Source organism: Balearica regulorum, chromosome 21, assembly GCF_011004875.1.
Source record: "Balearica regulorum gibbericeps isolate bBalReg1 chromosome 21, bBalReg1.pri, whole genome shotgun sequence".
Lineage (NCBI taxonomy): Eukaryota > Metazoa > Chordata > Aves > Gruiformes > Gruidae > Balearica > Balearica regulorum.
Genome location: NC_046204.1, coordinates 7861189 through 7886881, shown reverse-complemented (window position 1 = coordinate 7886881; position 25693 = coordinate 7861189). Strand labels below are relative to the sequence as shown.

General features: G+C 60.4%; 4 protein-coding genes across 5 annotated transcripts; 1 reads left to right on the top strand and 3 right to left on the bottom strand.

Annotated features, from left to right (window-relative positions):
• Positions 1–880: 880 nt before the first annotated feature.
• HSPB7 (heat shock protein family B (small) member 7) lies at positions 881–2405 on the bottom strand. Its single transcript, XM_010303033.2, has 3 exons — positions 2168–2405; positions 1824–1957; positions 881–1405 (listed from the first exon to the last, which is right to left on the bottom strand). The coding sequence occupies exons 1-3, from the start codon at positions 2292–2294 to the stop codon at positions 1220–1222; spliced, it is 447 nt and encodes a 148-aa protein (XP_010301335.2). The 5' UTR covers positions 2295–2405; the 3' UTR covers positions 881–1219.
• A 317-nt stretch (positions 2406–2722) lies between these two features.
• On the top strand, positions 2723–7486 carry LOC142604694 (chloride channel protein ClC-Kb-like). Of its 2 annotated transcripts, XM_075772975.1 has the most exons (19): positions 2723–2936; positions 3041–3169; positions 3280–3408; positions 3503–3642; positions 3767–3844; positions 3953–4031; positions 4109–4234; positions 4348–4432; positions 4522–4623; positions 5226–5310; positions 5396–5572; positions 5673–5742; positions 5979–6089; positions 6184–6397; positions 6484–6617; positions 6697–6788; positions 6878–6961; positions 7104–7190; positions 7278–7486. In XM_075772975.1, exons 1-19 carry the CDS (start codon positions 2738–2740, stop codon positions 7314–7316), a joined length of 2160 nt encoding a protein of 719 aa, XP_075629090.1. In that variant the 5' UTR covers positions 2723–2737; the 3' UTR covers positions 7317–7486. The 2 variants fall into 2 exon arrangements, with proteins under 2 accessions (XP_075629090.1, XP_075629091.1); XM_075772976.1 differs by lacking the exon at positions 4522–4623.
• A 1598-nt stretch (positions 7487–9084) lies between these two features.
• On the bottom strand, positions 9085–20543 carry EPHA2 (EPH receptor A2). Its single transcript, XM_075772974.1, has 17 exons — positions 20260–20543; positions 17567–17634; positions 16040–16703; positions 15310–15465; positions 14887–15219; positions 14685–14809; positions 14059–14218; positions 13868–13964; positions 13690–13748; positions 13487–13612; positions 13213–13395; positions 12842–12903; positions 12504–12713; positions 12268–12417; positions 11948–12141; positions 10340–10495; positions 9085–9862 (listed from the first exon to the last, which is right to left on the bottom strand). The coding sequence occupies exons 1-17, from the start codon at positions 20327–20329 to the stop codon at positions 9757–9759; spliced, it is 2919 nt and encodes a 972-aa protein (XP_075629089.1). The 5' UTR covers positions 20330–20543; the 3' UTR covers positions 9085–9756.
• Positions 20544–21153: 610 nt separating this feature from the next.
• Positions 21154–23162, bottom strand: CPLANE2 (ciliogenesis and planar polarity effector complex subunit 2). The gene is made up of 6 exons (XM_075772955.1): positions 23103–23162; positions 22448–22627; positions 22196–22348; positions 21988–22112; positions 21738–21877; positions 21154–21513 (listed from the first exon to the last, which is right to left on the bottom strand). The coding sequence occupies exons 2-6, from the start codon at positions 22551–22553 to the stop codon at positions 21285–21287; spliced, it is 753 nt and encodes a 250-aa protein (XP_075629070.1). The 5' UTR covers positions 22554–22627; positions 23103–23162; the 3' UTR covers positions 21154–21284.
• Between the last annotated feature and the right edge of the window lie 2531 nt (positions 23163–25693).

Below are 25693 nucleotides of genomic sequence, written 5' to 3'. Positions count from 1 at the left end.
CTGGGGTGCCCTGGGCACCCAGGGGTGGCATTTTGGGGCAGAACAGGCACATCCCATCGCAGAGGATCGACAAGGCGACGCCACTGCTCCGCACCTCCACGGCTCCAAATTCCTAAGCTGTGCTGGGGGCTTTTATAGCCATTAAGAGCTTTTTAAATAACTTTTAACCATTTTTTCCATGCAGCATCCTGCCGTAGAGAGTCTCCTGAGTGACCCATAGTGCCAATAGACAAACCTGCCAAGGAGATGATGCCTGGAAGAGCTGCCTGTGTTTGTGTGCGTCCCCAACGCCGCAGGTGTGTTAATGCAAGTCACGAGTCGTTAAGGGACAAGCGAGGACGAGTTGACCTCAAAGCTTACACAGCAACACGAGCTGGGCGGCGTGTGGTAACTATAAACAGCCGCTCGCCCCGAACGGGCGCCTCGCTGTTGTTTGTACACACAGGGAGATGGAGCCAGGCCCTCGGGAGGGATTTTGGGGAGCGTTTGGGTCCCCAGAAAGAAGCCCCTGGGTTTGGCAGCCAGGTTGGAATCACCGTCCCAGCTCATGCTGCTGCTTGGGGCTTCCACGAGGGCAGTGGGTGCGGGTGGGCGAGGGGAGGAGGAGGATTTGGTGACCTTCCAGGTGGGCCGGCGGCCGAACAGCTGAGGGAATGGCTCAGAAATAGAGCGGCAGGGAAGAAATGAGTCACCCCGGGCTGGAAATAAACGGGGCCGCGGGCACCGGAGAGGAGCCGGGGCGGCTCCTTGTCCGTGTTTTTGTCAGGACGGAGAAATCGCTGACCGTACCCTTTACCAAGACACCCCCTCGGGGCTGAACCCACAGCCCTTTTGGGGGAAAAGCATCAAGAAAACATTAAAAAAATGGAGGAGGCAGCAGTCAGGCGTTCTCAATAATTTATCACAAGCTGTATATACAGAGACAAGCTCTGGCGGAGGGTTGGGGAAGGGAACCTCGCTCCCGGCGGGGCTCTTGGCATGCTGGATCTTCCCCATCAACCCTCGCCGGCTAAAAATCACCGGAGCCAGGACTCCCCTCCGGAGTTTCTCCGGTGAGCGATGGGATGCGTCTCTCCGTGCCGGCCCCTCAGCTCCCCCTCCATGGGGGAGTGTTCCCATCCCCTACCCCACGTCCCACTTCTTTCCTAAATCACCCAAATAATTAACAAGGGAGGGGGGAAAAAGGGACACCCCCCCCCCCCCCCGCCACCACGATCCCTCAGATCTTGATCTCAGTCCGGAAGGTTTGCTGAACGTGGTCGGTGTGCTTGGCGGGCTGTCGCTGAGCCCGGATGGTCAACGTGCCGTCATCCCCCAGCGAGGATGACACCGATGTGGGGTCCACGTCTTCAGGCAGCTGGCATTTGTGTGTGAAGGTGTTCATGACGGTGCCATCCGCAGCCAGCTGGGGGAAAAAAAAATTGGGTGAAAAGGGACAATTTTGGGGTGCAAACGGGAGGGGGGATCATTGTTCCCTGCCCTTGGGTGAGGCTGGTGGTCGTGCCTTGTGTGTGGTGTAATATTTGGTTCCCCAAGGGGATGGGTGGGATGTGAGTGGCATCGGCGGGGGGACAAAGGTGCTTTTTTAGTTCCCACCCCCCCCCCGGGAGAGATGTAATTACAGGTCACGAGTTTGTTGGGTCTCGTGGGCTTTGCTCCTGCAAAATATGCGGTGAAAAGACAAGGAAATGGTTAATTAAACCCCATCGGGATTATGGCTGGGGCTATTAGGGAGTTGGGTGGTCCCCGTGTCCCCTGGTTGAAGATTTTAGGGGTGTCCCCCCCTGTTTTGGGGGTGAGTGGGGAAGGGAGGGAGCGCCCACCTTCTCGGCATGGACCTCGATCTGGTTGTTGGAGGTGGTGACGATGATGTCCTCGGGGGCAAAGTCGCTGACATCCACCGTGAACTGATAGGTGTTGCCCAAGGTCTTCACCGTGCCGGTGTTGCCAGGCCGAGCTGCCAGAGAAAGCGGGGGGGGGGTCACAGCCACATTTTGGCGGGGGCCCCCCCTAAACGCCTCTTCCCGGGCTCCATCTCTTGCCCAAACCCTCCAGGATAGGGATGTGCTGGCATGGAGGGAAAGGAGGAATCACCTACCCTCTCTTCACCGCATCTCCCAGCCCTAAAAATGGGGTGACATCACCCCCACCCCCCCCCCAAACTCACCTGGGAACCCCAAGGTCTCGCCGCGGGGCCGGACGAAGCTCCCGAAAAGCTCCATGGTGCCGGCGGGCGACGCCGACCGGTGAAAGCTGCGCTCTGATCGGAAAGCAGCCGAGGATTTCACGTTCATCCACTGCTTCCCTCCCACCTCTGACCCCCAGCTCCCGCTGGGGAGAAAGAGCGAATCCCTCGTCCTCCTCCCGGTGAAGGCGAAGCAGGGCCGGTTATTTCGGGGGGGGGCGGCTTGACGAGCTTTTTAAAGCCTCGTTAAGGCTGCCGGCCGCTTGCCAGACCTCTCGTAAAACAAGCTAAATTTAGGTCTTGCGCCGGAGACGGTGGAAATTTTTCCCCTCTCCGTCCTCCCCCCTCAACTCTGTGGAATGTGATGCCGGCATTCCTGCCTATTATTAAGGAATAATAATGATAATTAATTAAAATACTGATTAAATTCTCGCCGCCCTGGGTTTTATTTGAAGATTGGGAGCTTGGAGGTGGTGGTGGAGGGGAGGGAGGGGGAAAACCCGGCTCGCTCCGGCCCAGGCGGGTCCGTCTGCTTTGTCAAGGTCGTTTTTAATGAGCTCGTTTGCAAACTCAGTCCGGCTGTGGAGGCTTAGGCAGGAGGGTGCTGAAAAAAAGGGAGTGGGGGGGTCCCGTACCCCAAACCTCCCTGGGATGGAGCGCCCCGTCCCCGGGGGGCTGCAGGAGGAGGAGAAGGTGCTTGTGTCGGAGCAGAGCTGGAGACCCTGCCCCAAAGCCCGGAGGAGGCTCCGAGGTGAGACCCCCACCCAAAGATGGGGGGGCTTTGGGTGTTGGGGGTGTGTGTGAGTTTTGGGGGGGGTCATCACCCTGTTGTCCTGTTCCCCTCCCTCCTCACAGGGTGCCTGGAGCGAGTGAAGCAGCAGCTTTTCCGTGTTGGGGAGGATTGGTATTTCCTCTTTGTCCTCGGGGTCCTCATGGCCACCATCAGCTTCATGATGGACCTCCTTGTCTCCAGGCTCTACGAGGGTAAACGAGGGGGGCTTCACCCAGTGGTTGGGGTTCACCAGCGATGGTGGTGGGGGGGGTGTTTTGGGGTGTTTGTGGGTGCATCTCCCCTCCCGACACTTCTTCTCCAGCCCACCGGTGGCTTTACCAAGAGGTCGGTGACATCTTGGTGCTCAAGTACCTCTCGTGGACCATGTACCCCATGGCGCTGGCAGCCTTCTCCACCGGCTTCTCCCAAAGCATCACCCCATATTCGGGAGGTGAGCCGGCTGCACCCTAACCTCCCCGGCTCCCCAAAACTCCCTTCCGGTAGCAGAGGAACCCCTAAAATTTGGACACCCCCCCCCATTCCAGGCTCCGGCATCCCAGAGCTGAAGACCATCCTGACCGGCGTGGTGCTGGAGGACTACCTGGCCATCCAAAATTTCGGAGCCAAGGTGGTGGGGTTGACCTGCACCTTGGCATGCGGCAGTACCGTTTTCCTCGGCAAAGTGGTGAGGGATCCCCCCCCACACACCGCCCCCGTTCCCGGCATCGCCGGCGGTTTTGGTCGGTGCCGGGGTGGGGGTGAGGGACACTCATGGCCGTGTCCCGTCCCCCCCCAACCTCGGCACCCAGGGTCCCTTCGTCCACCTCTCTGCCATGGCTGCGGCGTATTTGGGGAAGATGCGGACCTCAGTCACAAGGGAATATGAGGTGGGGATGCCACCCCCCCAAAAAAAAAAAAGTTGGAGGGGGTATTTTAACACCCCCCCCCAAAAAAAAAAAAAAATTGGGGTTATGACTAAACCCCCCTCCATGCAGAACAAGTTCAAGCAGAACGAGATGCTGGTGGCAGCACAAGCCGTCGGGGTGGCCACGGTTTTTGGGGCGCCCATCAGTGGTGAGGACCGCTCCCCGTCCCACCCTGGGGAACCCCAAAGCCCCCCCTAAAGATGCCCGCCCCCTCCGTTTTTCCAGGGGTGCTTTTCAGCATCGAGGTGATGTCCTCCCACTTTGCCGTGCGGGATTACTGGCGGGGCTTCTTCGCCGCTACGTGTGGCGCGTTCATGTTCCGCCTCCTCGCCGTCTTCAACAGCGAGCAAGGCAAGGCAGGCCGGGCAGGATGCGCCCCCCCCTTCCCCTTTACACCTCGGGGGGGGGGCGGTAGCATTTTTGGGGTGTCCACCCCCAAAACCACACTCTAACCTTCCCCCCAGAAACCATCGCTGCTATTTTTAAGAGTGACCTCAAGATTGATTTCCCCTTTGACCTCCTGGAGACCTTCTTTTTCGCAATTTTGGGGTAAGGGTGGTCCTGCCTGTACCCCTGCCTGTACCCCTGCCTGTACCTCTGCCTGTACCCCTGCCTGTACCCTGCCCTCTCATCCGCAGGGCCATCTGCGGGCTCGTGGGCTGCGCCTACCTCTTCTGCCAGCGCTGGCTGCTGGCGGCCGTCGGGCAGAACCGGCTGACGGCCAAGCTGCTGGCCACCGAGTCTGTACCGGGTGTCTGTCAGTCTGTGCCCTGCGTGCCCGTGTGTCCACCCTGTGCACCCTGCCTGTCCCCCCCACGCACCCTGGGTGTCTGTGTGCCCCCCCCACGCACCCTGGGTGTCCGTGTGTCCCCCCCCACGCACCCTGCGCACCCTGCATCTCCAACCCCACGCACCCTGGGCGTCCACTCCACGCACGCTGCGCGTCCGTCTGTCCACCCTGTGCACCCTGCACCTCCACCCCGTGCACCCTGCTTGTCCGTGTCGCCCTCCTCCCCCCCGCGTGCACCCTATGCGTCCGTGTGTCCCCCCCGTGCACCCTGCTCACCCTGCACCTCCACCCCTTACACCCTGGGCGTCTGCGTGTCCCCCCTTATGCGCCCTCTGCATCCACTCCGTGCACACTGCGTGTCCGTCTGTCCACCCCCTGCGCTTCCACCTCGTGCACCCTGCGTGTCCGTGTGTTGCCCCCGCGCACCCTGGGTGTCCGTGTGTCCCCCCCGCGCACCCTGGGCATCCCTGTGTGCACCCCACACACCCTGCCCACCCCCTCTGTCTGTCCGTCTGTCCCCGCACCCCCAGCCCCGTCTCTCCCCCCCTGCAGCAAGCCCGTCTACACGGTGCTGGTGGTGCTGCTCCTCGCCTCCATCACCTTCCCGCCCGGGCTGGGGCAGCTGATGGCCTCCAGGGTGAGTTGGGGGGGGGGGGTGCAGGGGGCTCCCCAGGGACACCCCAACACATCCCAGGGGGTGCTCAGGATGTCTGTCTGTCCAGCTCACCATGAAGGAGTATCTCACCTCCCTCTTCGACAACCGCACTTGGGGCTTACTGGTCCCCAACGCCTCCTCGGTGGCCGACCCCCCCGGCGTGGACCCTCGGGGGCTGTGGCAGGAGTGGAGCCACCCCTCTGCCACCATCTTCGGCACCTTGACCTTCTTCCTGCTGATGAAGGTAGCCATCACCCCCCTGGTCCCCCATGCCCCCTGCCCTGGCTGCCACGATGGTGTCCCCATGGGGATGAACCCCCCCCCATTTCACCCACCCCTCCCAGTTCTGGATGCTGATCCTGGCCACCACCCTGCCCCTGCCCGCCGGCTACTTCATGCCCATCTTCATCTACGGTGAGTTGGGGCGTCTGCTGGCCCGGACCGGGGCGGGACACAGCCAGCCCGGGGGGGCAGACAAGGGGGCTGTATCCAGCCCTGGGGGGGTCACATCCAGTCTGGGGGGGTACCAGAGTTCATCCAGCCCCAGGAGGGTGGTCACTTCCACCTGCACCATTTTTTTTGGGGGGGGGGGGGGGTGTGTTCCTGGGGTCTTCCCACCTTCTCTCCCCGCCCCATCCCGAATATTTTAGGAGCCGCCATCGGACGCTTGGTGGGGGAGACGGTGGCCTTGCTCTTCCCCCAGGGCCTCCATTCGGAGGGGGACCTGCACCCTGTCATCCCCGGTGGCTACGCCCTGGCCGGTGAGTGGGTGGGACAGGGTGACACCCATGGGTGGGGGACACCCACCACCCATACGCTGACCCTTCCCCTGTCCGTTTTGTTTCTCCACGACAGGCGCTGCTGCCTTTTCGGGCTCGGTGACCCACGCCATCTCCACTGCTCTACTGGTGTGCGAGGCCACCGGTCACCTGGGCCACGTCCTCCCCGTCATCCTGGCCGTGCTGGTGGCCAACGCCATCACCCAGAAACATCAACCATCCTTCTACGATGGCACCATCATCGTCAAGAAGCTGCCCTACCTACCCCCCATCCGCAGCCGGCACATGGCGTAAGCTTCCCCCCCCGCCCAACCCCCAAATTTTGGGGTGATTTGCTGCGAAATGATGGAAATTTGGGTGTTTTATGGCTCATCAGCTCCTACCAAGTGGTGGTGGAGGAGTTCATGGAGCGCCAGGTGGTGGCCTTGCCCAAGGGTGGTGGCTTCGAGGAGGTGCTGGTGGCCTTGGACGCCTCCACCGACACCGAGTACCCCGTGGTGGAGAGCGCAGGTGGGATGTGGGGGGTGCGGGGGGGGGGGGTGTCACTGCACCCGGGGGGGATGTCACCGGGTTTGTCCCCATCCTCCAGGGTCACCCACGCTGGTGGGCACCGTCAGCAGAGCCCAGCTGGTTGCCTTCCTCCAGAGCCACGAGCATCCCCAGGCACCCCCAGGGGAGAAGGTAAATGGGGGGGGGTGTGTGTGAGCACCCCACTGCACCCACAAAAGCTGTTTTTTCCACCTGAAAATTAACACGTCACCTTCCCCAAGCTGGCCACCACGGGGACGCTTGGGGACGACTGCACCGTTGAGCCCATCATGCTCCAGCTCTCGCCATGGACCTCCCTGCACCAGGTTTGGGAGCGGGGGGGACACATCCTGATGGGGCTGGGAGCCACCAATTCCACCCCCCCCCCCGCCCTGACTCTGTGTCATGGTGAGGGGACGCGGCAGGGGTGGCTTTGTCCCCACGTGTCCCCGTTGTCACCTCCCCAAGGCCCATCACCTCTTCGAGCTGCTGAAGCTGCAGCGCATCTTCGTCACCCGTTTTGGGGAGCTGGTGGGAGCCGTCAGCCGGGTGGAGGTGAGGGGATGACGACAAGGGGGGGAACAAGGAGGGGGGGACAAGGAGGGGACAAGCCCCTGTCCCACCTCCTCTGTCCCCTTGCAGCTGCGGAGAGCGATCGAGGAGCTCGCCAACCCCAAGTGATGACTTTTGGGGACCCCAGGGGTGTCACCTATGGAAAGAGGGGGGTCATGGCCCCCCCCCAGGTGATGCGGGTGTCATTCCCCCCTTCCCGGGGGACCCAGGCGGCCAGGCTGGGGGGGGCCGGTTCTCCGGCAGAGTGTGCTCTTGTATTAAATCCATCCATCCATCAATGCTGCTGCTGCTGCTTCCTCCTCCTCCTCCTCCTCCAGCCCCATGGGGTTCACTTGGGGGGGGTGGGGGGGTGGGGTCACCTCCCCCATACCCCCCACAGCAATGCTCAAAACCCCCCAAATCACCCCAAAACTGTGCCCAGCCTCAGGAAATGCACCAAAGAGCCCCAGTCTCAGCGACACCCCAAGGAGCTCCCCCCATAATGGAACACCCCCCCCCATAATTATTGGTGCATAATTATGCTTAATTATTGCAATTAATTTGCAACCCCAAGATCCTGGAGTAAAGGCGGAGGGCTGACCCCCCCCCCCCAGCTCTTTGGGGCCCCCCCAAACTGGGGCGCAGTGGGTTTTTTTGAGGGGGAGCAGAGGGTGTGGCGGGCGCTAACGAAGATGTAATTAAGCCCGCCGGGGTAATTAAGCATGGTGGGGCAGGTTGGGTGAGGCAGGCATGCCCGGGCCCAGCTGGAGGAGAGGTGAACCGGGGTCAGCGCCGGGGAGACACCCCAAAAGCGGGGCGGGCGATGGGAGAGGCGCTGGGATGGGTGCTGGGGTGGGGCTGAGGCTGCTGGGGGCAGGGATGGGCTGCAGCACCCATGTGCCCCAAGGAGGGTGCTCAGCGGGGTGAGGGTGCTCATAGGGTGGTGGGACCACAGCACCCGCGTCACCTGGGGAGGATGCTCAGTGGGGGTACGGGGACGGCAGCACCCCCCAGCACCCATGGGTGCCCCCCCATCCCTGGCTGTCACTCCCCTCCGGCTCCCGTGGGGATTAAGGCAGGAGTTTCACCGAAACCAAGCCAGGGGCACCCAAAGGCCCCGCTCACCCCGTGCCTCAGTTTCCCCATCGCCCTTTTCCGGCCCCGCCGTAGGCAAACAGAGATAAGGTGCTGCCGGGTGCCGCTGCGCACCCAATTCCGGTGTCGTCCCCCCCCCCGCCGGCTCCTCCCTGGGCGCTGCCGGACTTTGAGCCTGGGCTGAGACCGGCAAACTCATGTCACCCATGGGGCACCCACAGGCCCCAAAAGCCCCCAAATAAGGCAAAACCCACCCAAACAGCTGCTTTCACAGCAAGATGTTGGTCCCCCCGCCCCAACACCCCCCCCCCTTTTTTTTTGTGGTTTTGGAAAAAAAAAACCCAAACAAAACCCAAACCCTTTTTCCGACTTTTTTCCCCACACGGTTATTTGCAGGCACCGGGCAGCCGGCCCCGCTGCCGCCGCGGCTTGGATTTGGCTTTGGTGGAGCGGCGGGTGAGAAAAAAAGCCAAATTCCTCGCGGGTAGCGGGGAAGAAAAGAGGCCCCGGATGGGAAATGCTCCTCGAGCTTTCTGCAACCCCTTAAAAACCTCTTAAAACCCCTTCAAAATCCTGACAACCCCTTAAAAAAAGCCCTTAAAAGCCTTTAAAAAACCCTTAACCCTACCTCAAAACATCCTTAAGCCCCCCTTAAAAAAACTCCTTAAAAAAAAAACCACCTTAAAACCCCTTAAAAATATCCTTAAACCCTGAGGGAAAAGCCCCCCCATCCCTCTTTGCGCCCCTCCCCGCCCCAATTCCTGCAATCTCTGCAAGCCACTGGGAAACAACAATATTATAGAAAAAAAAAAAAAAGCACCAACGCTCATTTTTATTTCAATCAAAACCCCACAAAAATCCCCCAAACCCCTAAAAATCCATGAAAAAAAAAAAGAGAGGAAAAAAGGAAAAAAAAAAAAATCTGGGTTGTTTTTTGGGGTTTGGTTTTTTTTTTTTTTTTCACTTTCCCCCTTCTTTGCTCTCCTAAATCTGACGCGACCTTTGCTTCCTCGCAATAAATATACAAAAATAGAATAAATTAGGTTAAAAAATAAAAGGAAAAGGTAACACTGGCAGATCAGCATTAAAGGGGAAAAAAACCCCACCAAAACCACCCAAAACCGAGTGGGAGAGGAATAAATAGGGAGAAAAAAAAAAGCAAAAATAAGCCAGTTTTGGGGCTTTTTTCTTGAAATGTGGGGGGGGAAAAAAAAAAAAAAAAAAAGGAAGCCCCCCCCAAGACACCTCCCCCAGCCCAAAATGAGCTTGAAATTTAATTTTCATAATTTTTTTTGGGGGGGAGGGAAGATGGGGGTGACACCTGTTTCATCCCCAACCTCGGGGATAATAATACTATTTAAAAAAACCCTTAATAATAATAATAGAAATAATAAATAAACCCCTCGGGGAGGAGGGGGGGGGGGTCTTCATTTGGTTGCTTTCAAGTATTTTGTGGGGTGCAGGGGGGTGGGTGTTAAATGGGGATCCCCCCGGCGCCGACCTGCTCCTGCAGCCCCAGCAGGCTGTAAGCGATGCGCTTCTGGTGCCCCGGCAAACGCACCCCGATTTTCTTGATGTCGCTGGAAATAAGAAGGGGGGGGGGGGGGAAATAATAATTAAAAAAAAAAAAAAAAAAAAAGGGTTATTGGGGTGGGAAGAACCTGAAAAGGGTCTGGGGGGGGGGGGAGAGGGGATTTGGGGGGGTGGGGAGGATTCTGTGGGCATGGGGCCAGCGTTGAGCATCCCCCCGGAGCCGGATCCAGCCCGGAGCATCCCGGGGGGAATGGATCCAGCCCGGAGCACCCCCTGTTTTTTTGGGGACCCACCACTGCCCCCCCCCCGAACCGGGCCATTCCCAGGGGACAGCCAGCCGGACACGGCTCATCCCCACCTCTCCGCCCGCATCCTCGGCCAGGGAAGGGTTTAATTTTATCCCATCCCTCGGGTCAACAACGCCACCGCCACGGAAGCCGATTCCTTTCCCAGCACGTCCCCGTCCCCATGGGAGCTGGGAGGGGACAGGCTGGGGACACGGCGGGGACACGGCGGGGACTCACTCGCTGGTCATCTGCAGGACCTTCTCGATGGTGCTGTAGCCCGAAGCCATGAAGTGCTCCGTGTACTGGGGCATCCTGATGGATTCCAGCCACTCCGGGACGGAGCGGAAGGGGACGCCCTCCGAGCCGCTGGTGCTGGGCAGGCGGATGGAGACCCTGGCGCAGAAATGAAAAGGTAAAAAAAAAATTAATAAAAAAAAAGAAGTGAAAATGGAAGGATGCAAAAATACCCCAAAAAACCCAAAATAAAAAAACCCACACAAAACCAAACCCCAAACCCCAAAAAACCACCAAACCCCAAAACAAAACACCGAACAACCAGCGCAGAAATGGAAGGATGCAAAAAAATGATGGGGAAATGCAAAGGGGGGGGGGGGGGGGAATGATGCAGAAGTGCAAAGATGCAAAAAACTAATGTGAAAATGAAAGGATGCAAAAAAATGATGGGGAAATGCAAAGGGGGGGGGGGGAAATGATGCAGAAGTGCAAAGATGCAAAAAACCAATGTGAAAATGAAAGGATGCAAAAAAATGATGGGGAAATGCAAAGGTGGGGGGAAAAAGCTAAATGGAAGGATGCAAAAAATGATGCAGAAATGAAAGGATGCAAAAAAATGATGCAGAAGTGCAAAGATGCAAAAAAAAAAAAAAAAAAAGTAAAAATGGAAGGATGCAACTCCCCCCCCCAAAAAAAACCAACAAAAGAAACGGTGCAGACATGAAAGGATGGAAAAATTGATGCAGAAATGGAAGGATGCAAAAAAAAAAAAAAAAAGGATGTAGAAATGAAACAATGCGAAAAATGCCGCGGAAATGCAAAGATGCAAAAAGTTGTGCGAAAATGGAAGAGTGCAAGAAGGAAGGCAGAAAAGGAAGGGTGCAAAAAAAATGATGCAGAAATAGAGAAAAAAACCCACCCCAATGACAACGCAGAAATGCAAAAAAGCAACAGTTAGATGTCAGGATGTGGAGAGGCACAAACCGATGTAAAGATGCAAAAAGTAACGGCAAAAGCCCAGGGCAAAACAGGATGCAGGAAAGCAAGAGGATAATGCGAATAGTGCAATAAAAAGCGAGAGGCGATGCAAAAGCGCCCGGACGCAAAAAGTAATGCAAAAAGCGGAAATGCAAAAAAAAAAAAAAAATAGAGGCAAGAATGCTAAAAAGCAAGAAACAACGTGAAAATGCCAAAAGGGGGGGAAAAAAAAAAAAAAAAAGAGCTAAAATGCACAGATGCAAAGCAGCAGGGAGGAAGGCAAGAACGCAAAATGATTCGAAAAACGCGAAGGGGGTCGGAAAGAATTCCAAAAATATTAAAACGGCAAAAATCAATTTAAAACCAAGCGCGGGTGCAAAGAAGCGTGCGAAGGTGCAGAGGTGCAAAACGCAACGCAGGGGTGCGGAGGTGCAAAAAAGCGCAAGAACGCCAAGATGCAACAACAAAAAAAAAAAAAAAAAAAAAAAGTAAAGCAAAACCGCAGAGATGAAGGAAAAACCCGAGCGCAAGAACGCGGGGATGCAAAAGATCACGGAAAAACGCAACGCTGGACGTCGCCCCCCCCTTCCTTCCCCCCCCCTCCTCGCTCCTCGCCCCCGTCCTGTAGCTCACCGGGGGTCGAAGTCCGCCAACGCCTTGAGGGACTCGGGGGCGCGGATGAGTTTGTCGAGGATGCTGACGATATCGGCGAATTTGGGGCGCCGGCTGCGCTCCTGCTGCCAGCATTGCATCATCAGCTGGTAGACGGCGGAGGGACAATCCAGGGGAGCGGGGAGACGGAAGCCCTCGTTGATGGCCTTCATCACCTACGAGGAGGAGGAGGAGGTTGAGTGGTGCTTCCTCACCCCCCCCAAAAAAAAGCCGTCTGTTTGCAAGAATGCCCCCCCCCCCCAAAAAAAAAAAATTGGTGGTGGAGGAGGGTGGGTGCTCACCTCGTGGTTTGAGAGCTCCCAGTACGGCCGCTCGCCGTAGGACATCACCTCCCACATGACGATGCCGTAGCTCCAGACGTCGCTGGCGGAGGTGAACTTGCGGTAGGAGATGGCTTCGGGTGCTGTCCACCGGATGGGGATCTTCCCACCCTATGGCAACACTGGGGTCAACCCTACGTCCCCCAAAAAAGAACCCCCCCCACTGTGGCCAACCATACCACCTTGGTGGCACTTACGCTGGTGGTGTAGGTGGCTTCAGGGTCATCTTCCAACACCCTTGAAAGCCCAAAATCGGACACTTTGCACACCAGGTTGCTGTTCACCAAGATGTTCCGGGCGGCCAGATCCCGGTGGACGTAATTCATGTTGGCCAAGTACTTCATGCCGGCGGCGATGCCCCTCAACATCCCCACCAGCTGGATGGCGCCAAATTCCCCTTCTTTTTCCTGGGAAAAAGGGGAGAATCCGACTTCGAATCCATCTCTCGTCCCACCTCCCGTGGTGTGTTTTGGTGGTTCCATCACCCCAGTAATCCTTGCCCGGGGGTGGGACGTTGCCACCACGCTTCACCTACCCGCAGGAATTTATCCAGCGCGCCGTTCTCCATGTACTCCGTGATGATCATGAAGGGCTTGTCTGTACAAAAAAAAGACCCAAAGTGGGTCAAAAAAGCCCCCCAACCCCCCCCAAAACAAAAAATATCCCAATTTCCCCCCAAATCACCCAAAACCCCACCCAAAACACCCAACCCCCCTCGACGAACCCCCTAATAAAAACCCCCTAAAAACCCCAAACCCAACAACTCCAAAACCAAAAAAGATACCCCCAAAAGCCAACTTCGCCCCCCAAACCCCACCCGTTGTTGCTCAAAACACCCTATTTTTACACAGTGGGGTTTTTTGGGGTGTTTTGCAGGGAAATTGGGTGGGGGACGCACACACTTACACTTGGAGACGACCCCTTCCAGGCGGATGATGTTGTGGTGGCAGAACTGGCCCATGATGGTGGCTTCGCTCAAGAAGTCCACCCGTTGCTTCTCCGTGTAGCCCACCTTCAAGGTCTTGATGGCCACCGGCACCTCCTTCTTACCACGCTTCAGGGTGCCCTTGTAGACCTCCCCAAATTCACCTGCTCGAAGGAATGGAGGGGGGAGACATTTAACCCCCCCCGGTCCAATTTTGGAGTGTCTTTGGGGCGATGAAGCCACCTGAGAACCTACCGGCGCCGATGACCTTCTGGCGGGTGATGGAGGATGGAGGGATCTCGGTGGTGAACTTGAGCATGGCTTGGTTGGGGTCTTCGTAGGTGTGTGGGTCAACGTAGGTCTTGAGGGGCTTCAGCTGGTCTGGGGGGGGGGGGGTGGTGGTCAGCACCCACGTCACCCCCACCCGTCCCTCTTGACCCCACCATCCCATTGCTCACCTGACTTAGAGAAGTAGACGTCCTCAGCGGACTGGCGTGGCCGTGACCTCCTCCTCCTCCTGCAGGAAAGCAGAGTTTTGGCCCCAAAAATCACCCTTTGCCCATCTTTGCTGGTGGAAAAATGGTATTTTGGGGGTTTTTTTTTTGGATTTTTGGGTTGGGATTTTTATCTCCTTACCGCCGGAGGATGTAGAGAGCGGTCAAGAGGAGGATGACGAAGATGACACCGGCGACGGAGCCGCTGATGACGGCAGCAGATGCCACGGCCTCGGCGCCTGCGGGGACAATTGAGGGAGGTTTTGGGGTGACCCGTGCACCCCTCCCCTGGACCCCCCACCCCAAAATCCCGCCTCCCTCCGTGGTCCTCACCCTCGGGCAGGGTCTCGAACTCGTGCTGGGGGCTGTAGGCGCCGTGGCCGTCCGGGGTGAGCGCCTGGACCCGCACCACGTAGGCGGTGGCAGGGGACAACTTGGGGAGGGTGACGGAGGTGCCCTCGCAGCGCAGCACCGAGTAGCTGTTCTCGTCCACCTGGGGACACGGCGGGGGGGGGGACGGGGGACATGGGTGGGGGGCAAGGATGGAGGTGACACGGGTGACACGGGTGGAGGTGAGGAGGGAGCGGTGACGTGGAGGGAGGGAGGACACGGACGGAGGGGTGATGTGGACGGGAGGCAAGGAAGGAGGTGACAGGTGGAGGTGACGTGGGTGGAGGGGTGGCATGGATTGGGGGGGCAAGGAGGGAGGGGTGACGTGGGTGGAGAGGTGACAAGGGTGGGGGCAAGGATGGGGGGGTGACGTGGATCGAGGGGTGACGTGGGTGGGGGCAAGGATGGAGGTGACACGGACGGAGGGGTGACATGGAGGGAGGCAAGGATGGGGGTGACACAGACAGAGGCAAGGATGGGGGGGGATGACGTGGCGGGGGGGTGTGACGTGGCGGGGGGGGTGTGACAGATTTGGGGGTCGTTAGCTGAAGCCGTGACACGGGACGGACCTTCTTGCTGTAGGTGACCTCGTACTTCCAGACCCGACTCTGCTGCCGCGGCGGCACCGTCCAGGAGAGGACCAAGCTGGTGGCCGTCCGTCCGTCCAGGCTCACCGACGTCACCCGGGGTGGCTCTGCCACGGGGACAGGGACATCACGGAGGTGTCCCCACGGGGTAGGGAAGGTGTGGGAGATGCTGGTGGCCCCTTACCCGTCTGGTTGACGCTGATGGTGGCGGTGGCCGCGCTACGGCGGTGGCTGTAGGGTGACACCCCATTGCGGGCTTCGACCGTGAAGGTGTAGTTGACGTGCGGCTCCAGGTCGGTGACGGTGACTTCCGTCCCCGTCAGTTCCTGGGGGGGTTGCGAATAGCGGACCCCCCCGTCGCAGGGACGGCACTCCCCGCTCTCCGGCCAGCACTGCTCGCAGGTGACGCTGTAGGTGACGTCCCCGCGGCCACCCAGGTCGGCGGGGGGGGACCAACGCAGCTGCACCTTAGCCCCCAGCCCCACGGCCGTGACGCCTTGGGGGGGCGAAGGGGGACCTGGAGAGGGGGGACAGAGAGCAGAGAGGGGGGTCAGGGGGGGATGGCCACGCCGTGCCTCAGTTTCCCCCCCCAAAAAAGGTCACTTACGGGTGCAGGGGTCATCGGGGGGGTCGTTGGGGGCGCGGAAGAAGTCGTCCTGGCAGGGACAGGCAGCGGCAGCGGCAGGGGAGGGCAGGGTGTGGGGCGGGCAGGGCTGGCAGCCCCCCAGGGACACCGCGGCCTTGAAGGAGCCGGGGGGGCAAGCTGGGGGGACAGGGACACAGACACACAAACGGTGACACCGGTGAGACCCCAAATCCCCTCCCACAGCACCTTCACCCAGGCGGGTTTGGGTGGGCATCACCCCCCGGCAAGCACCCAGAGTGGGGATTTTGGGGTATTTCACCTTATTTTGCAGCTTCTGTTATTCTTGGGACCCTGCCCCCCCCCCACCCCAGCTGAGCCCTCCCGCACTCGCTGCACTAGTGAGGCTCAAGAGTGAGGATCCAGGGTCGGGGGGAGGTTCGGTGCTGCCACCTCATTCCTCCACCCCAGATTGGCGATTTTAGGGTATTTTTGCCTTATTTTGCAGCTTTGTGCCCCAGAAGGGGGGACGAAACACCCCCCCACCCCCCTCCCCTCCTGGCTGAGCCCTCCCGCACTCGCTGCACTAGTGATGCTCAAGGGTGAAGATCCAGGGTGGAGAATTTTGGGGCCAACACCTCGTTTCTCCTATCCCCTGGCATGCACCGAGCTGGGGCGTCCTCAGCCCCCCCAGATCCTGCTCCTCACCCCCACCCCCCCCCAATCCCAATTCCCCCCCCCCCCCAAGCACTACCTTGGCATTTCTCTCCCACTTTCTCGTAGCCGGCCCGGCACAGGCACTCCCCGATGGGCACCAACCACTCGCCGTCGGCGTTACAATGCAGCGCCGGCGCTTGGTCGGCCACCGCATCCTCCACACACGTTCCCTGCACCTTGGCCAAGGTCTGCGAATCGACGCCGGCCACCGTTTCGGGGAAACGAGCCATACCCCGTAACACAGCCGGGCATCTCTTGTAATAAATCCGAACGGAAAGCAACGCCACACAAGCTCCCAAATCCTGGAAAGCCAAGTAGAAACCTTTCCGTCGGAGAGGTCCCACCGATCGGATCTCAACGTTGAGTTTAACGTTCCGGGAAGCAAAATCATCCTGGACGGTGATTTCATCCGGAGCGATGGTGTCGATCTTCTTGAATTGTCTCTTCTGGAAGTTGGTGCCGTAATCCACGTCGGATTCGGCGTAGTAGAGGTTGAAGGTCTCCTTGCAGGAGCCGCCGCCGGCGGTGGGGAAGCTGTTGCAGTCGCGGACGGTGAATTGGAGCTCGATGAAGATGCGCTGGGCCACCCCGCGGTAGATCCAGTTGGTGCGCAGCCAGTTCTCCTGCTCGCCCTCCAGCACGTTGCACACCGAGTAGATGTAGATCAAGGAGTCGTTCAGGACGTTCTGCAGCAGGTCCCACTGCACCCCCCGAGAGAGAGACACGGGGGCTATGGCGGGGAAACTGAGGCAGGGTGGGTGGTGGCCCCGGCCCCCATGGCTGCACTTGTCCCCATCCCCACGGAGGTCCCAGTCTCGATTTCCACGGACGTCCCCACGGGTGCCCCTGTCCCCATCCCCATGGGTGTCCCTGTCACTATGGGTGCCCCTGTCACCATCCCCATGGGTGTCCCTGTCACTATGGGTGCCCCTGTCCCCATCCCCATGGGTGTTGCCGTCCCCATGGCCACAGGTGTCTCCATCTCCTCGGGTGCCTCTGTCACTAGGGGTGCCCCTGTCCCATGGGTGCCCCCGTCCCCATTCCCATGGGTGCCCCTGTCACCATCCCTATGGGTGTCCCCATCCCCATGGGCGCCACCATCCCCATCGCCATGGGTGTCTCCATCTCCATGGCTGTCCCTGTCACCATCCCTATGGGTGTCCCCATTCCCATCGGTGCCCCTGGCACCGTCCTCACGGGTGCCCCCATCCCCATCCCCATGGGCGCCCCCATCCCCATGGGTGCCCCCATCCCCATGGGCGCCCCCATCCCCATCCCCATGGGCGCCCCCATCCCCATGGGTGCCCCCATCCCCATCCCCATGGGTGCCCCCATCCCCATCCCCATGAGCGCCCCCATCCCCATGGGTGCCCCCATCCCCATCCCCATGAGCATCCCCATCCCCATGGGTGCCCCCATCCCCATCCCCATCCCCATCCCCATGGGTGCCCCCATCCCCATCCCCATGGGTGCCCCCATCCCCATGGGTGCCCCCATCCCCATCCCGGGCTCTCAGGGAGCTGCTGGCCGGCGGGGCCGGACGCGGGGGTCCCCGGGTGCTCACCCCTTTGCCGTAGGGCTGGGTGAGCCAGCCCAGCTCGCCCTGCGCCTTGGCGAAGTCCAGCAGGACCACTGCGGGGACAGGAGAGGAGCAGAGGGGACGTTAGTGGGGTGGACGCGAAGCTGGGGAGATGCCACCAGGACCCACGGGTGGCCCAGGACACGCAGATCCCGCCAACACACCCAGATGCCTCTCGGACCTCTGGACGTCCCTGGGACCCACGGGCGTCCCCATGACCCATGGATGTCCCCAGACCCCGCAAACACTCCCAGGACCCAGAGATGTCCCTGGGACCCCCGCGAGAAGACCCCCAGGGACGCCCTCCCCAACCGAGGGGAAACCGAGGCAGGGCTCCCGCACCGTGCCGAGGCCGCGCAGACTTGCCGCGACACGCCGGCTGCCCCGGTGAGGGCGGTGGCCGGATCCAGTGCCCGGGAGAGGAAGAGGAGGCTGCCGAGGGCCGGGAGGGAAGCGCTGACGGGTGGCCCCCCCCTCGGTGAATCACCCCCCAGGAATGCGCCCGGATGCCTGGGTTCACGCCAGCGGGATGGGGCCCAACGGGGTGGGGGAGTTTCAGGGACGGACGACCCCCCCCCCCCCCCCCCAAAAAAAACCCCCGCTGCTGAGAACGGGCAAACTCGTGACATGCCCCCAGAGGGTAAAGTCTGGGGGGGGAGAACCCCAAGAACCTGGGTGGGGGGGTGGGGGGGGGCACACGTGGCCCCGTGTGTTCCCCCCCCCAGCCCATGCCCGGGGTCAGGAAGGATGCCGGGGCGGATATCCCGGTTTTCCTGCGGCTAGAAATCCCCCCGCAGGTCTCCGGAGAGCGGAAAGCCGGCGGGACGCTGCGCGCGAGCCGAGTTGGTGGGTTCTCTGCAGGGTGTCCCCAGCCCGTCACCCCCCAGGCTGCGGCGGGGGTGAGTCAGGGGAGAAACCCCGGGCTGCGGCCGTTGAGTCAAGGGGTGCAGCACCCAAGGGCGCACCCACACTCGGGGCCACCGGCGCTGTTGGTGCCCCCGGTGCCATCGGCATCGGCACCCCCTCTACCATCATCATCATCACCATCACCAGCAGCATCTCCACTGCCATCGTCACCATGGCCACCACCACGGCCATCACAGTGGCCACCACCACCACCGCGGCCCCTGCCCCATGGCTGGCACCGGCGCTGCTGTTGCCATCACCATCGTCCCCGCCGTCACCACACCTGCACCCCGGCCGCGTTTTCATCCCCATCCCCATCCCAGCGCTACCCCCTCCCATCCCAGTCCCGTCCCCGTTCTGTTCCCAGCCCCAGCCCAATCCCAATCCCAATCCCAATCCCAATCCCAATCCCCCATTAACCCCCTCCCCACCCTCAGGGACACCCCAAACCTCCGGGCAGGATCCGGCCGGGACACTCAGCACCCCCCAACCTCCCCCTTCCCACGGGATTTTGCCCTTTCCAAGCAACAGGAAGCAAAATCCCTCCACCCCCCCCAATCCCGCTGCTCTCCCAACACCTCCCCCCCCCCCCCCTTTTTTTTTTTTTTGCACTTTTTTAACCCCAAAATCCCAATATCCCCAAGGATCCCTCCCGGGAATCGGCACTTTGGGAAGGCGCCCCAAATCCTGCGGTCACACTGGGGGTCCCCACCACGGGGTCACCCCGCTCCGCCTTCCCCCCCCCCCAGCACTAAAACCCCCCTTATTTGAGGTTTTTTACCCCATTTTTATATTTTAGGGGGGTATTTTCCATCCCAAACCACCCGCCAGCCTCCGACTTCGTTGCATCAGGTGCCGGATCCTTCCACCTTCCCCTCAAAACCCGACGGATTAAACCCTTCGGACGGAGTTTTTAGAAACCTCAACTTTTAAAAAAAATTAAATAGATCTTTTTAAAAAGTAACTTTCCCCTTTTATTTTCCCCAAAACCCTCCAAATTGAACCCAAAAATCAGCCGGGGAAGGGGCGCGAGGTGGAGGCCAGCACGCCGCTTGTTTTTCCCAGCACTTTTTGGGGTTTTCCTGACATTGTTTTCCAGCTCTCCAGGCCGGATCCCGCCCGGCCCATCGCCGGCCACGGGAAACGCTCCGCTTTAGGGTGATTTTCCTCTTTTTTGGGGCTTTTTTTTTTTTTTTTTTTTTGGTTGAATCCCCTCTGCCCTAAACTGCTCAGTCGGACTTTTTGGGGGGGGTGGGATCCAGCAGGATCCGGCCCCGCTGCACCAGCCGGACGCTCTGCATGGGAAGAGTTGCCCAAAACTCTTGGTTCTCCCCCCATTTCAGCTTTTTCCCCCTATTTTAAGTCTCTCCCCCCTATTTTAGACCGTTTTAGCTTTTCCTCCCCATTTTAGCTCCCCCCCCCCATATTAAACTTTTCACCTCCATTTTTAACTCCCCCCCCCCCCATTTTTAACTTCCCCCTCTCCCTTTTTAACTTTTTCCTCCTAATTTTTAACTTTCCCCCCCAAAACACACCCCGGCAGCCGGCGATTCACCCCCGCACCCATGGGCGCCCCTTTTATTTTGGGGGGTGGGGGTACCTCCATCATCCTTTATTTTGAGGGGGCTCCCCCAGCCACCCCCCCCCAACCTCTCAGCTCCCAAAACCTCCCAAACTCACCCCAAAACCACCCCATCCCTTTGGGTGCGCCCCCCTCCCCCCCAGCACCCCAATAAGTGGGTTCCGGGGTGCCCCCAAAACCTGGAGCTCACCTTCCTCGGCTGCCAGGGGGGTGACGGCGGTGAGGAAGAGGAGGGTGAAGGCCGGGGGGGTGCCCACCATGGCGGTGGGGGTTTAGGGGGGGGCCCTTGGGTGCACCCCACGACCGGCAGCACCCAGAGCTGTAGGGCGTGTGGGGCTGAGCACCCCGCTCCTGTTCATTCATGTCCCGAGTGATGTCACCCGGCCACGCCCGCTCTTAAAGGGACAGGAGCTGCTCCCAGTACGCACCAGTATGGGACTGGGAGGGATCGAGCTGGAGGATGGGATGCGGGCAGGTTTGGGGCTGGGTTCCCCCCGCGGGGGGGGGGGGGAGCACACCTGCAGAGGGGGGTTTTGGGGGGGGGGGGGGGGGGCGTGGGTGCGGGTCGGGCCCGTGGCACCGTGTGTCCCCCACGGAAGGGGTTACAGCCCCCCCCGCCCCCCGGCAGCCCCTTCCCCTTTCATTCATAAAGCGGCGTGGGAAGGGAGGGGGGCGGCAGCCAATGGCGGCAGGGGGGCGGGGCCAGCTGGTACTACCGGCTCCTCCCCCCGCCCACCAGTGGGGAACTGGGGGGGGAACTGGGGGGGGGGGGGGGGGGGTGTCCCCGTCTGTCCACCCACCCGGACACGGGGGGGGGGGTGTGTGTGGCTGGTTTGGGGGGGCGATGCCCCCCCCCCCCCCCCCCCCCCACTTCCCACATCCTCAGGGGTGGAAAAAGGCCGGACCAGAAATCGGCTTTTTCTGGCCTAAAAATAATGCCGGTTTTCTGCAGCGCTGGGGAGTTTGGGGGGGGGGTGTGTGTGCTGGGTCGGGCTCCTGCACCCCAAATCCCGCAGCACCCCCAACCCCCCCATAGAGCCCCCAATCCCCAGCACCCCAAATCCCCCCAAATCAGCACCCAGGCATCTTTTTAGTGGAGAAACAGTACATTTTGGACAAACCCCACCTTTTCCCCTCCCGTCCCCCCAACGGGGAGGCCAGAGGCCATGGTGAGGGCCCCCCCCCCCCCCCCAACCCCACCCCGTAAAAGGGGGTTCAGGTCGGGGGGGACCCCTCGTCCCCAGGGGCGACACCGGCGGCGATTTGGTCTCGCAGCCAGAGTCTCTCGACCAGGGCGTCGAGGAGGGGGGCGACCCGGGCCAGCCCCCCGCGGCCCCCCCCGGCCCCCGGCCCGCTGCCCGCCCGCAGCACCGGCAGCCCCCAGGTCTCCTCAAAGGCCGTCACGTCCCCCTCCGTCACGTCCGCCTGCGGGCACAGGTCAAATCTGGGGTGGGGGGGGTACACATGGTCAAGGGAGACACCAAAACACTGAAAAATCCCCCCAAAACCCTGTAAAAATAAGTGGGAGCTGCCCATCCATCGGTGTCATGAAGTCTGCACGTTCTCAGCCTACTGAGATGCCAAATGGTGGCGAAATACGGGGGTGCAAACCCACTTATAGGGGGATGCACCCCCCCCTCCCAAATGCCCCCCCCCCAAGAAGGATACTTGGTGCCGATGACCACCCTAACGAGGTTTTCTTCGTCAGGACCGACCACCCGGCTCATCTGGGCCGGCAGCTCCTCGAAGGACGAGCGGTCGATGAAGGAGAAGAGGAAGAGGATGGCATCCGCCTCCTCCTTACAAGCCTGGAGGGGTGGGGGGGGTACAACCAGACACGGCCGCCATCACGGGGGGGTGTCCTCTGTGTGTGTGCGTGTCCCCCAAAACTCGTGTGTCGTCCCCCCCCCCGACTCACGGGCAGGAGATGCTCAAATTTTTTCAGCGCTCCGTCCCCGCAATCCCAAAAATGAAGCTGGAAGATGACGGGGCGGCCGCCGGCCCGCGGCTTGGCCGGCCAGTACACGGTGGTGGCTTCTATGCCTGGGGGGGACACACACACACGCGACACACGGTCACCCCCAGGGGATGTCGGGGTGCCGTGTCCCCCCCAACCTGGGACGTACCCAGGGTCTCGTGGTGGACGGGGGGCACGGGGGTCCCCGCCAGCGCGGCCACCAAGGCCGTCTTGCCGACGCCGCTCTTGCCGGAGAGGAAGAGTTTGTAGGTGACGGTGGGGGCGGCCAAGGCGGGGGGCAGCGCCGGGCGCTCCAGCAGACCTGTGGGGGTGGGTGAGGTTTTTTGGGGTGCTGGCACCCCATTATTATTTTTTTTTGGGGGTGGTGGTGGAGGGGGGGAAGGCAGGGTGCGGGGCTCACCGAACACTCTCCGCTGGTTCCTCTGGAGGATGGAGTCCAGGTAGGGGCGGCCGGCGGGGGAGAGCAGCCAGCCCGGCTCCAGCACCGGGCCCCCCCGCGCCGCCATGCGCCCCCCGACACCTGGGGGTGCAGGGGAGATCCCCCCCCCCCTTCACCCGTGGGGTCACTGCACCCCGCGGCCTGAGGGAGAGCAGGGTGTCCCCTCCTGACCCCCCACCCCGGGGTCCCAGGCTGCTCCCAGGGGGTCCCCGCACCCCCCCGGGTCCCTGACCCCCCCCCAGGGTCCCTGACCCCCCCAATGGGGTCCCCGCAGCCCCTCGGGTCCCTGACTCCCCCCCGGGGTCCCTGTGCCCCCCCCGGGGTCCCAGCACCCTCCCATGGGGCCCCTGACCCCCCCCATGGGGTCCCTGCACCCCAAACCCTGCAGGGGGGTGTAACGCAGCCCCCCCCCCAAGGGGGCTCTGCACCCCCCAATTGGCTCCTTGTTCCCCCCCCCAAACATGCAAAAGGGGACGCAACCCCCCCGGGGCCCCTGCACCCCCCCCCGGGGCCCCTGCACCCCAAACCCCGCACCGGGGAGGCAAGGCCCCCCCCCCCGCCCCCCCCCTTTCCCCCCCCCCCGCGGTCCCTTTAAGGCGCGGCCCCTCCGCCTCACCTGCGGCCGCTTCCGCCTCGGGGTGACGTCACGCAGGAGGGCGTGGCCTCGCCTCCGCCCCGCCCCATTGTCCCTGCGCATGCGCGGGAGGCGGGAGCGGGGAGGCACGTGGAGCGGAGGGGCCCCCCCAGACCCTGTAGGTGTAGGGAACCCTATAGGTGTAGGGAACCCTATAGGTGTAGGGATCCCCTATAGGTGTAGGGAACCCCTATAGGTGTAGGGATCCCTATAGGTGTAGGGAACCCCTGTAGGTGTAGGGATCCCCTATAGGTGTAGGGAACCCTATAGGTGTAGGGATCCCCTGTAGGTGTAGGGATCCCCTATAGGTGTAGGGAACCCTATAGGTGTAGGGATCCCTATAGGTGTAGGGATCCCTATAGGTGTAGGGAACCCTATAGGTGTAGGGATCCCTATAGGTGTAGGGAACCCCTATAGGTGTAGGGAACCCTATAGGTGTAGGGATCCCCTGTAGGTGTAGGGATCCCCTATAGGTGTAGGGAACCCTATAGGTGTAGGGATCCCCTGTAGGTGTAGGGATCCCCTATAGGTGTAGGGAACCCTATAGGTGTAGGGATCCCCTGTAGGTGTAGGGAACCCTATAGGTGTAGGGAACCCTATAGGTGTAGGGATCCCTATAGGTGTAGGGAACCCTATAGGTGTAGGGATCCCCTGTAGGTGTAGGGATCCCCTATAGGTGTAGGGAACCCTATAGGTGTAGGGATCCCCTATAGGTGTAGGGAACCCTATAGGTGTAGGGATCCCCTGTAGGTGTAGGGATCCCCTATAGGTGTAGGGAACCCTATAGGTGTAGGGAACCCTATAGGTGTAGGGATCCCCTATAGGTGTAGGGAACCCTATAGGTGTAGGGAACCCTATAGGTGTAGGGATCCCCTATAGGTGTAGGGAACCCTATAGGTGTAGGGAACCCTATAGGTGTAGGGATCCCCTGTAGGTGTAGGGAACCCTATAGGTGTAGGGATCCCTATAGGTGTAGGGAACCCTATAGGTGTAGGGATCCCCTATAGGTGTAGGGATCCCCTGTAGGTGTAGGGAACCCTATAGGTGTAGGGATCCCCTGTAGGTGTAGGGATCCCTATAGGTGTAGGGAACCCTATAGGTGTAGGGATCCCCTGTAGGTGTAGGGAACCCTATAGGTGTAGGGAACCCTATAGGTGTAGGGATCCCCTATAGGTGTAGGGAACCCTATAGGTGTAGGGATCCCCTATAGGTGTAGGGATCCCTATAGGTGTAGGGAACCCTATAGGTGTAGGGATCCCCTGTAGGTGTAGGGATCCCCTATAGGTGTAGGGATCCCCTGTAGGTGTAGGGAACCCTATAGGTGTAGGGATCCCCTATAGGTGTAGGGATCCCCTATAGGTGTAGGGATCCCCTATAGGTGACAGGGGGTCCCAGGCGGTGGCAGAGCCCAGCCCGCAGGGCATGGGGGGGGCAGCCCCATGGCTTACGGGAGACCCCAACCCTCCAGCTGACGGGGGGGGCAGCGCTATAGGAGACCCCAACCCTATAGGATAGGGGGGACACACGCCCCAGCTTTACTCTGCGCCACACTTTGGGGCCCCCCATTCCAAACCCCCCCCGTCATCCCCCAACCTCGTGTCCCCCGTTTTTCCCTGTTGCTCTAACATTCCCTGGTAGAAACGGCGCCCTTTTCCCCCCGATACTGCCTTCTTTTCACCCAATGAGACCCCAAATCCCCCCCTTTCACCCCCAAACTCGCGGGGAGCGCAGGCGGGGCTTTCCCTCCGCGACATTTCCACCCCCCTCCCCAAAAGGACCAACCATCCGTTTCTTTTCCTTTTTATTTGTTAAACTGCTAAAAATTCATCGGGACGGGGAAGGGGGGGGGGGGGGGAAGGGAACCCATTAACCCCCTCCCCGCCCCCCCAAAAAAAATGTACACAAGATTTTAAATATCACCAAAAATCGCTTTTCATTCCTACGCTCGGCCGAGCCGGGGACGACGACGACGACGACGAGGGGGGTGCGCGTGTGTGTGACACCTCGCTCACAGCACCAGCGGCTCACAGAGAGCGGGGGAGATGCGGCATTTGTCAAAATTTGGGATGAATTTCTCGTTAACGGCGCAGAACATGCCTTTCCGCGACCGACGGGGAAGGAGGAGGGATGGCCCCGGCCGCTCGGCGCTTTTGGGGACATTTAGGGGGATTTTGGGACCAGTTGAGGATAGAGACTACGTAAACGTTGGGAAAACCGCCCCTCGAGGGATGCTCCGCTCAAGAAGGATGATGTCAACCCAACGCCGAGCCACCGTCCATCCCTTTTTAGACTTTTTTTTTTTTCGTTCCCCCTCCCCGAGGTGGATGATGAGACACATGCAGAGGGGAGGAGGGAATCGACGCCGAAGCCCCGACCGCCTTCCTCGCGGCAAAGAAATACTATTTCATAGGTCACCCTAGGTGCTCCTGAGGTTTTTGGGGGTAAAAATGGCATTTTGCTTTCTTTTAGGATAAATCAAAGAGGTTTGGGATTGGAGCGGGAGAGGCTGGATTTAACGAGGGATTTATTTACAGAGGTGGAAACGCCGCAGAAGAAGCAAAACCCTCCCCATC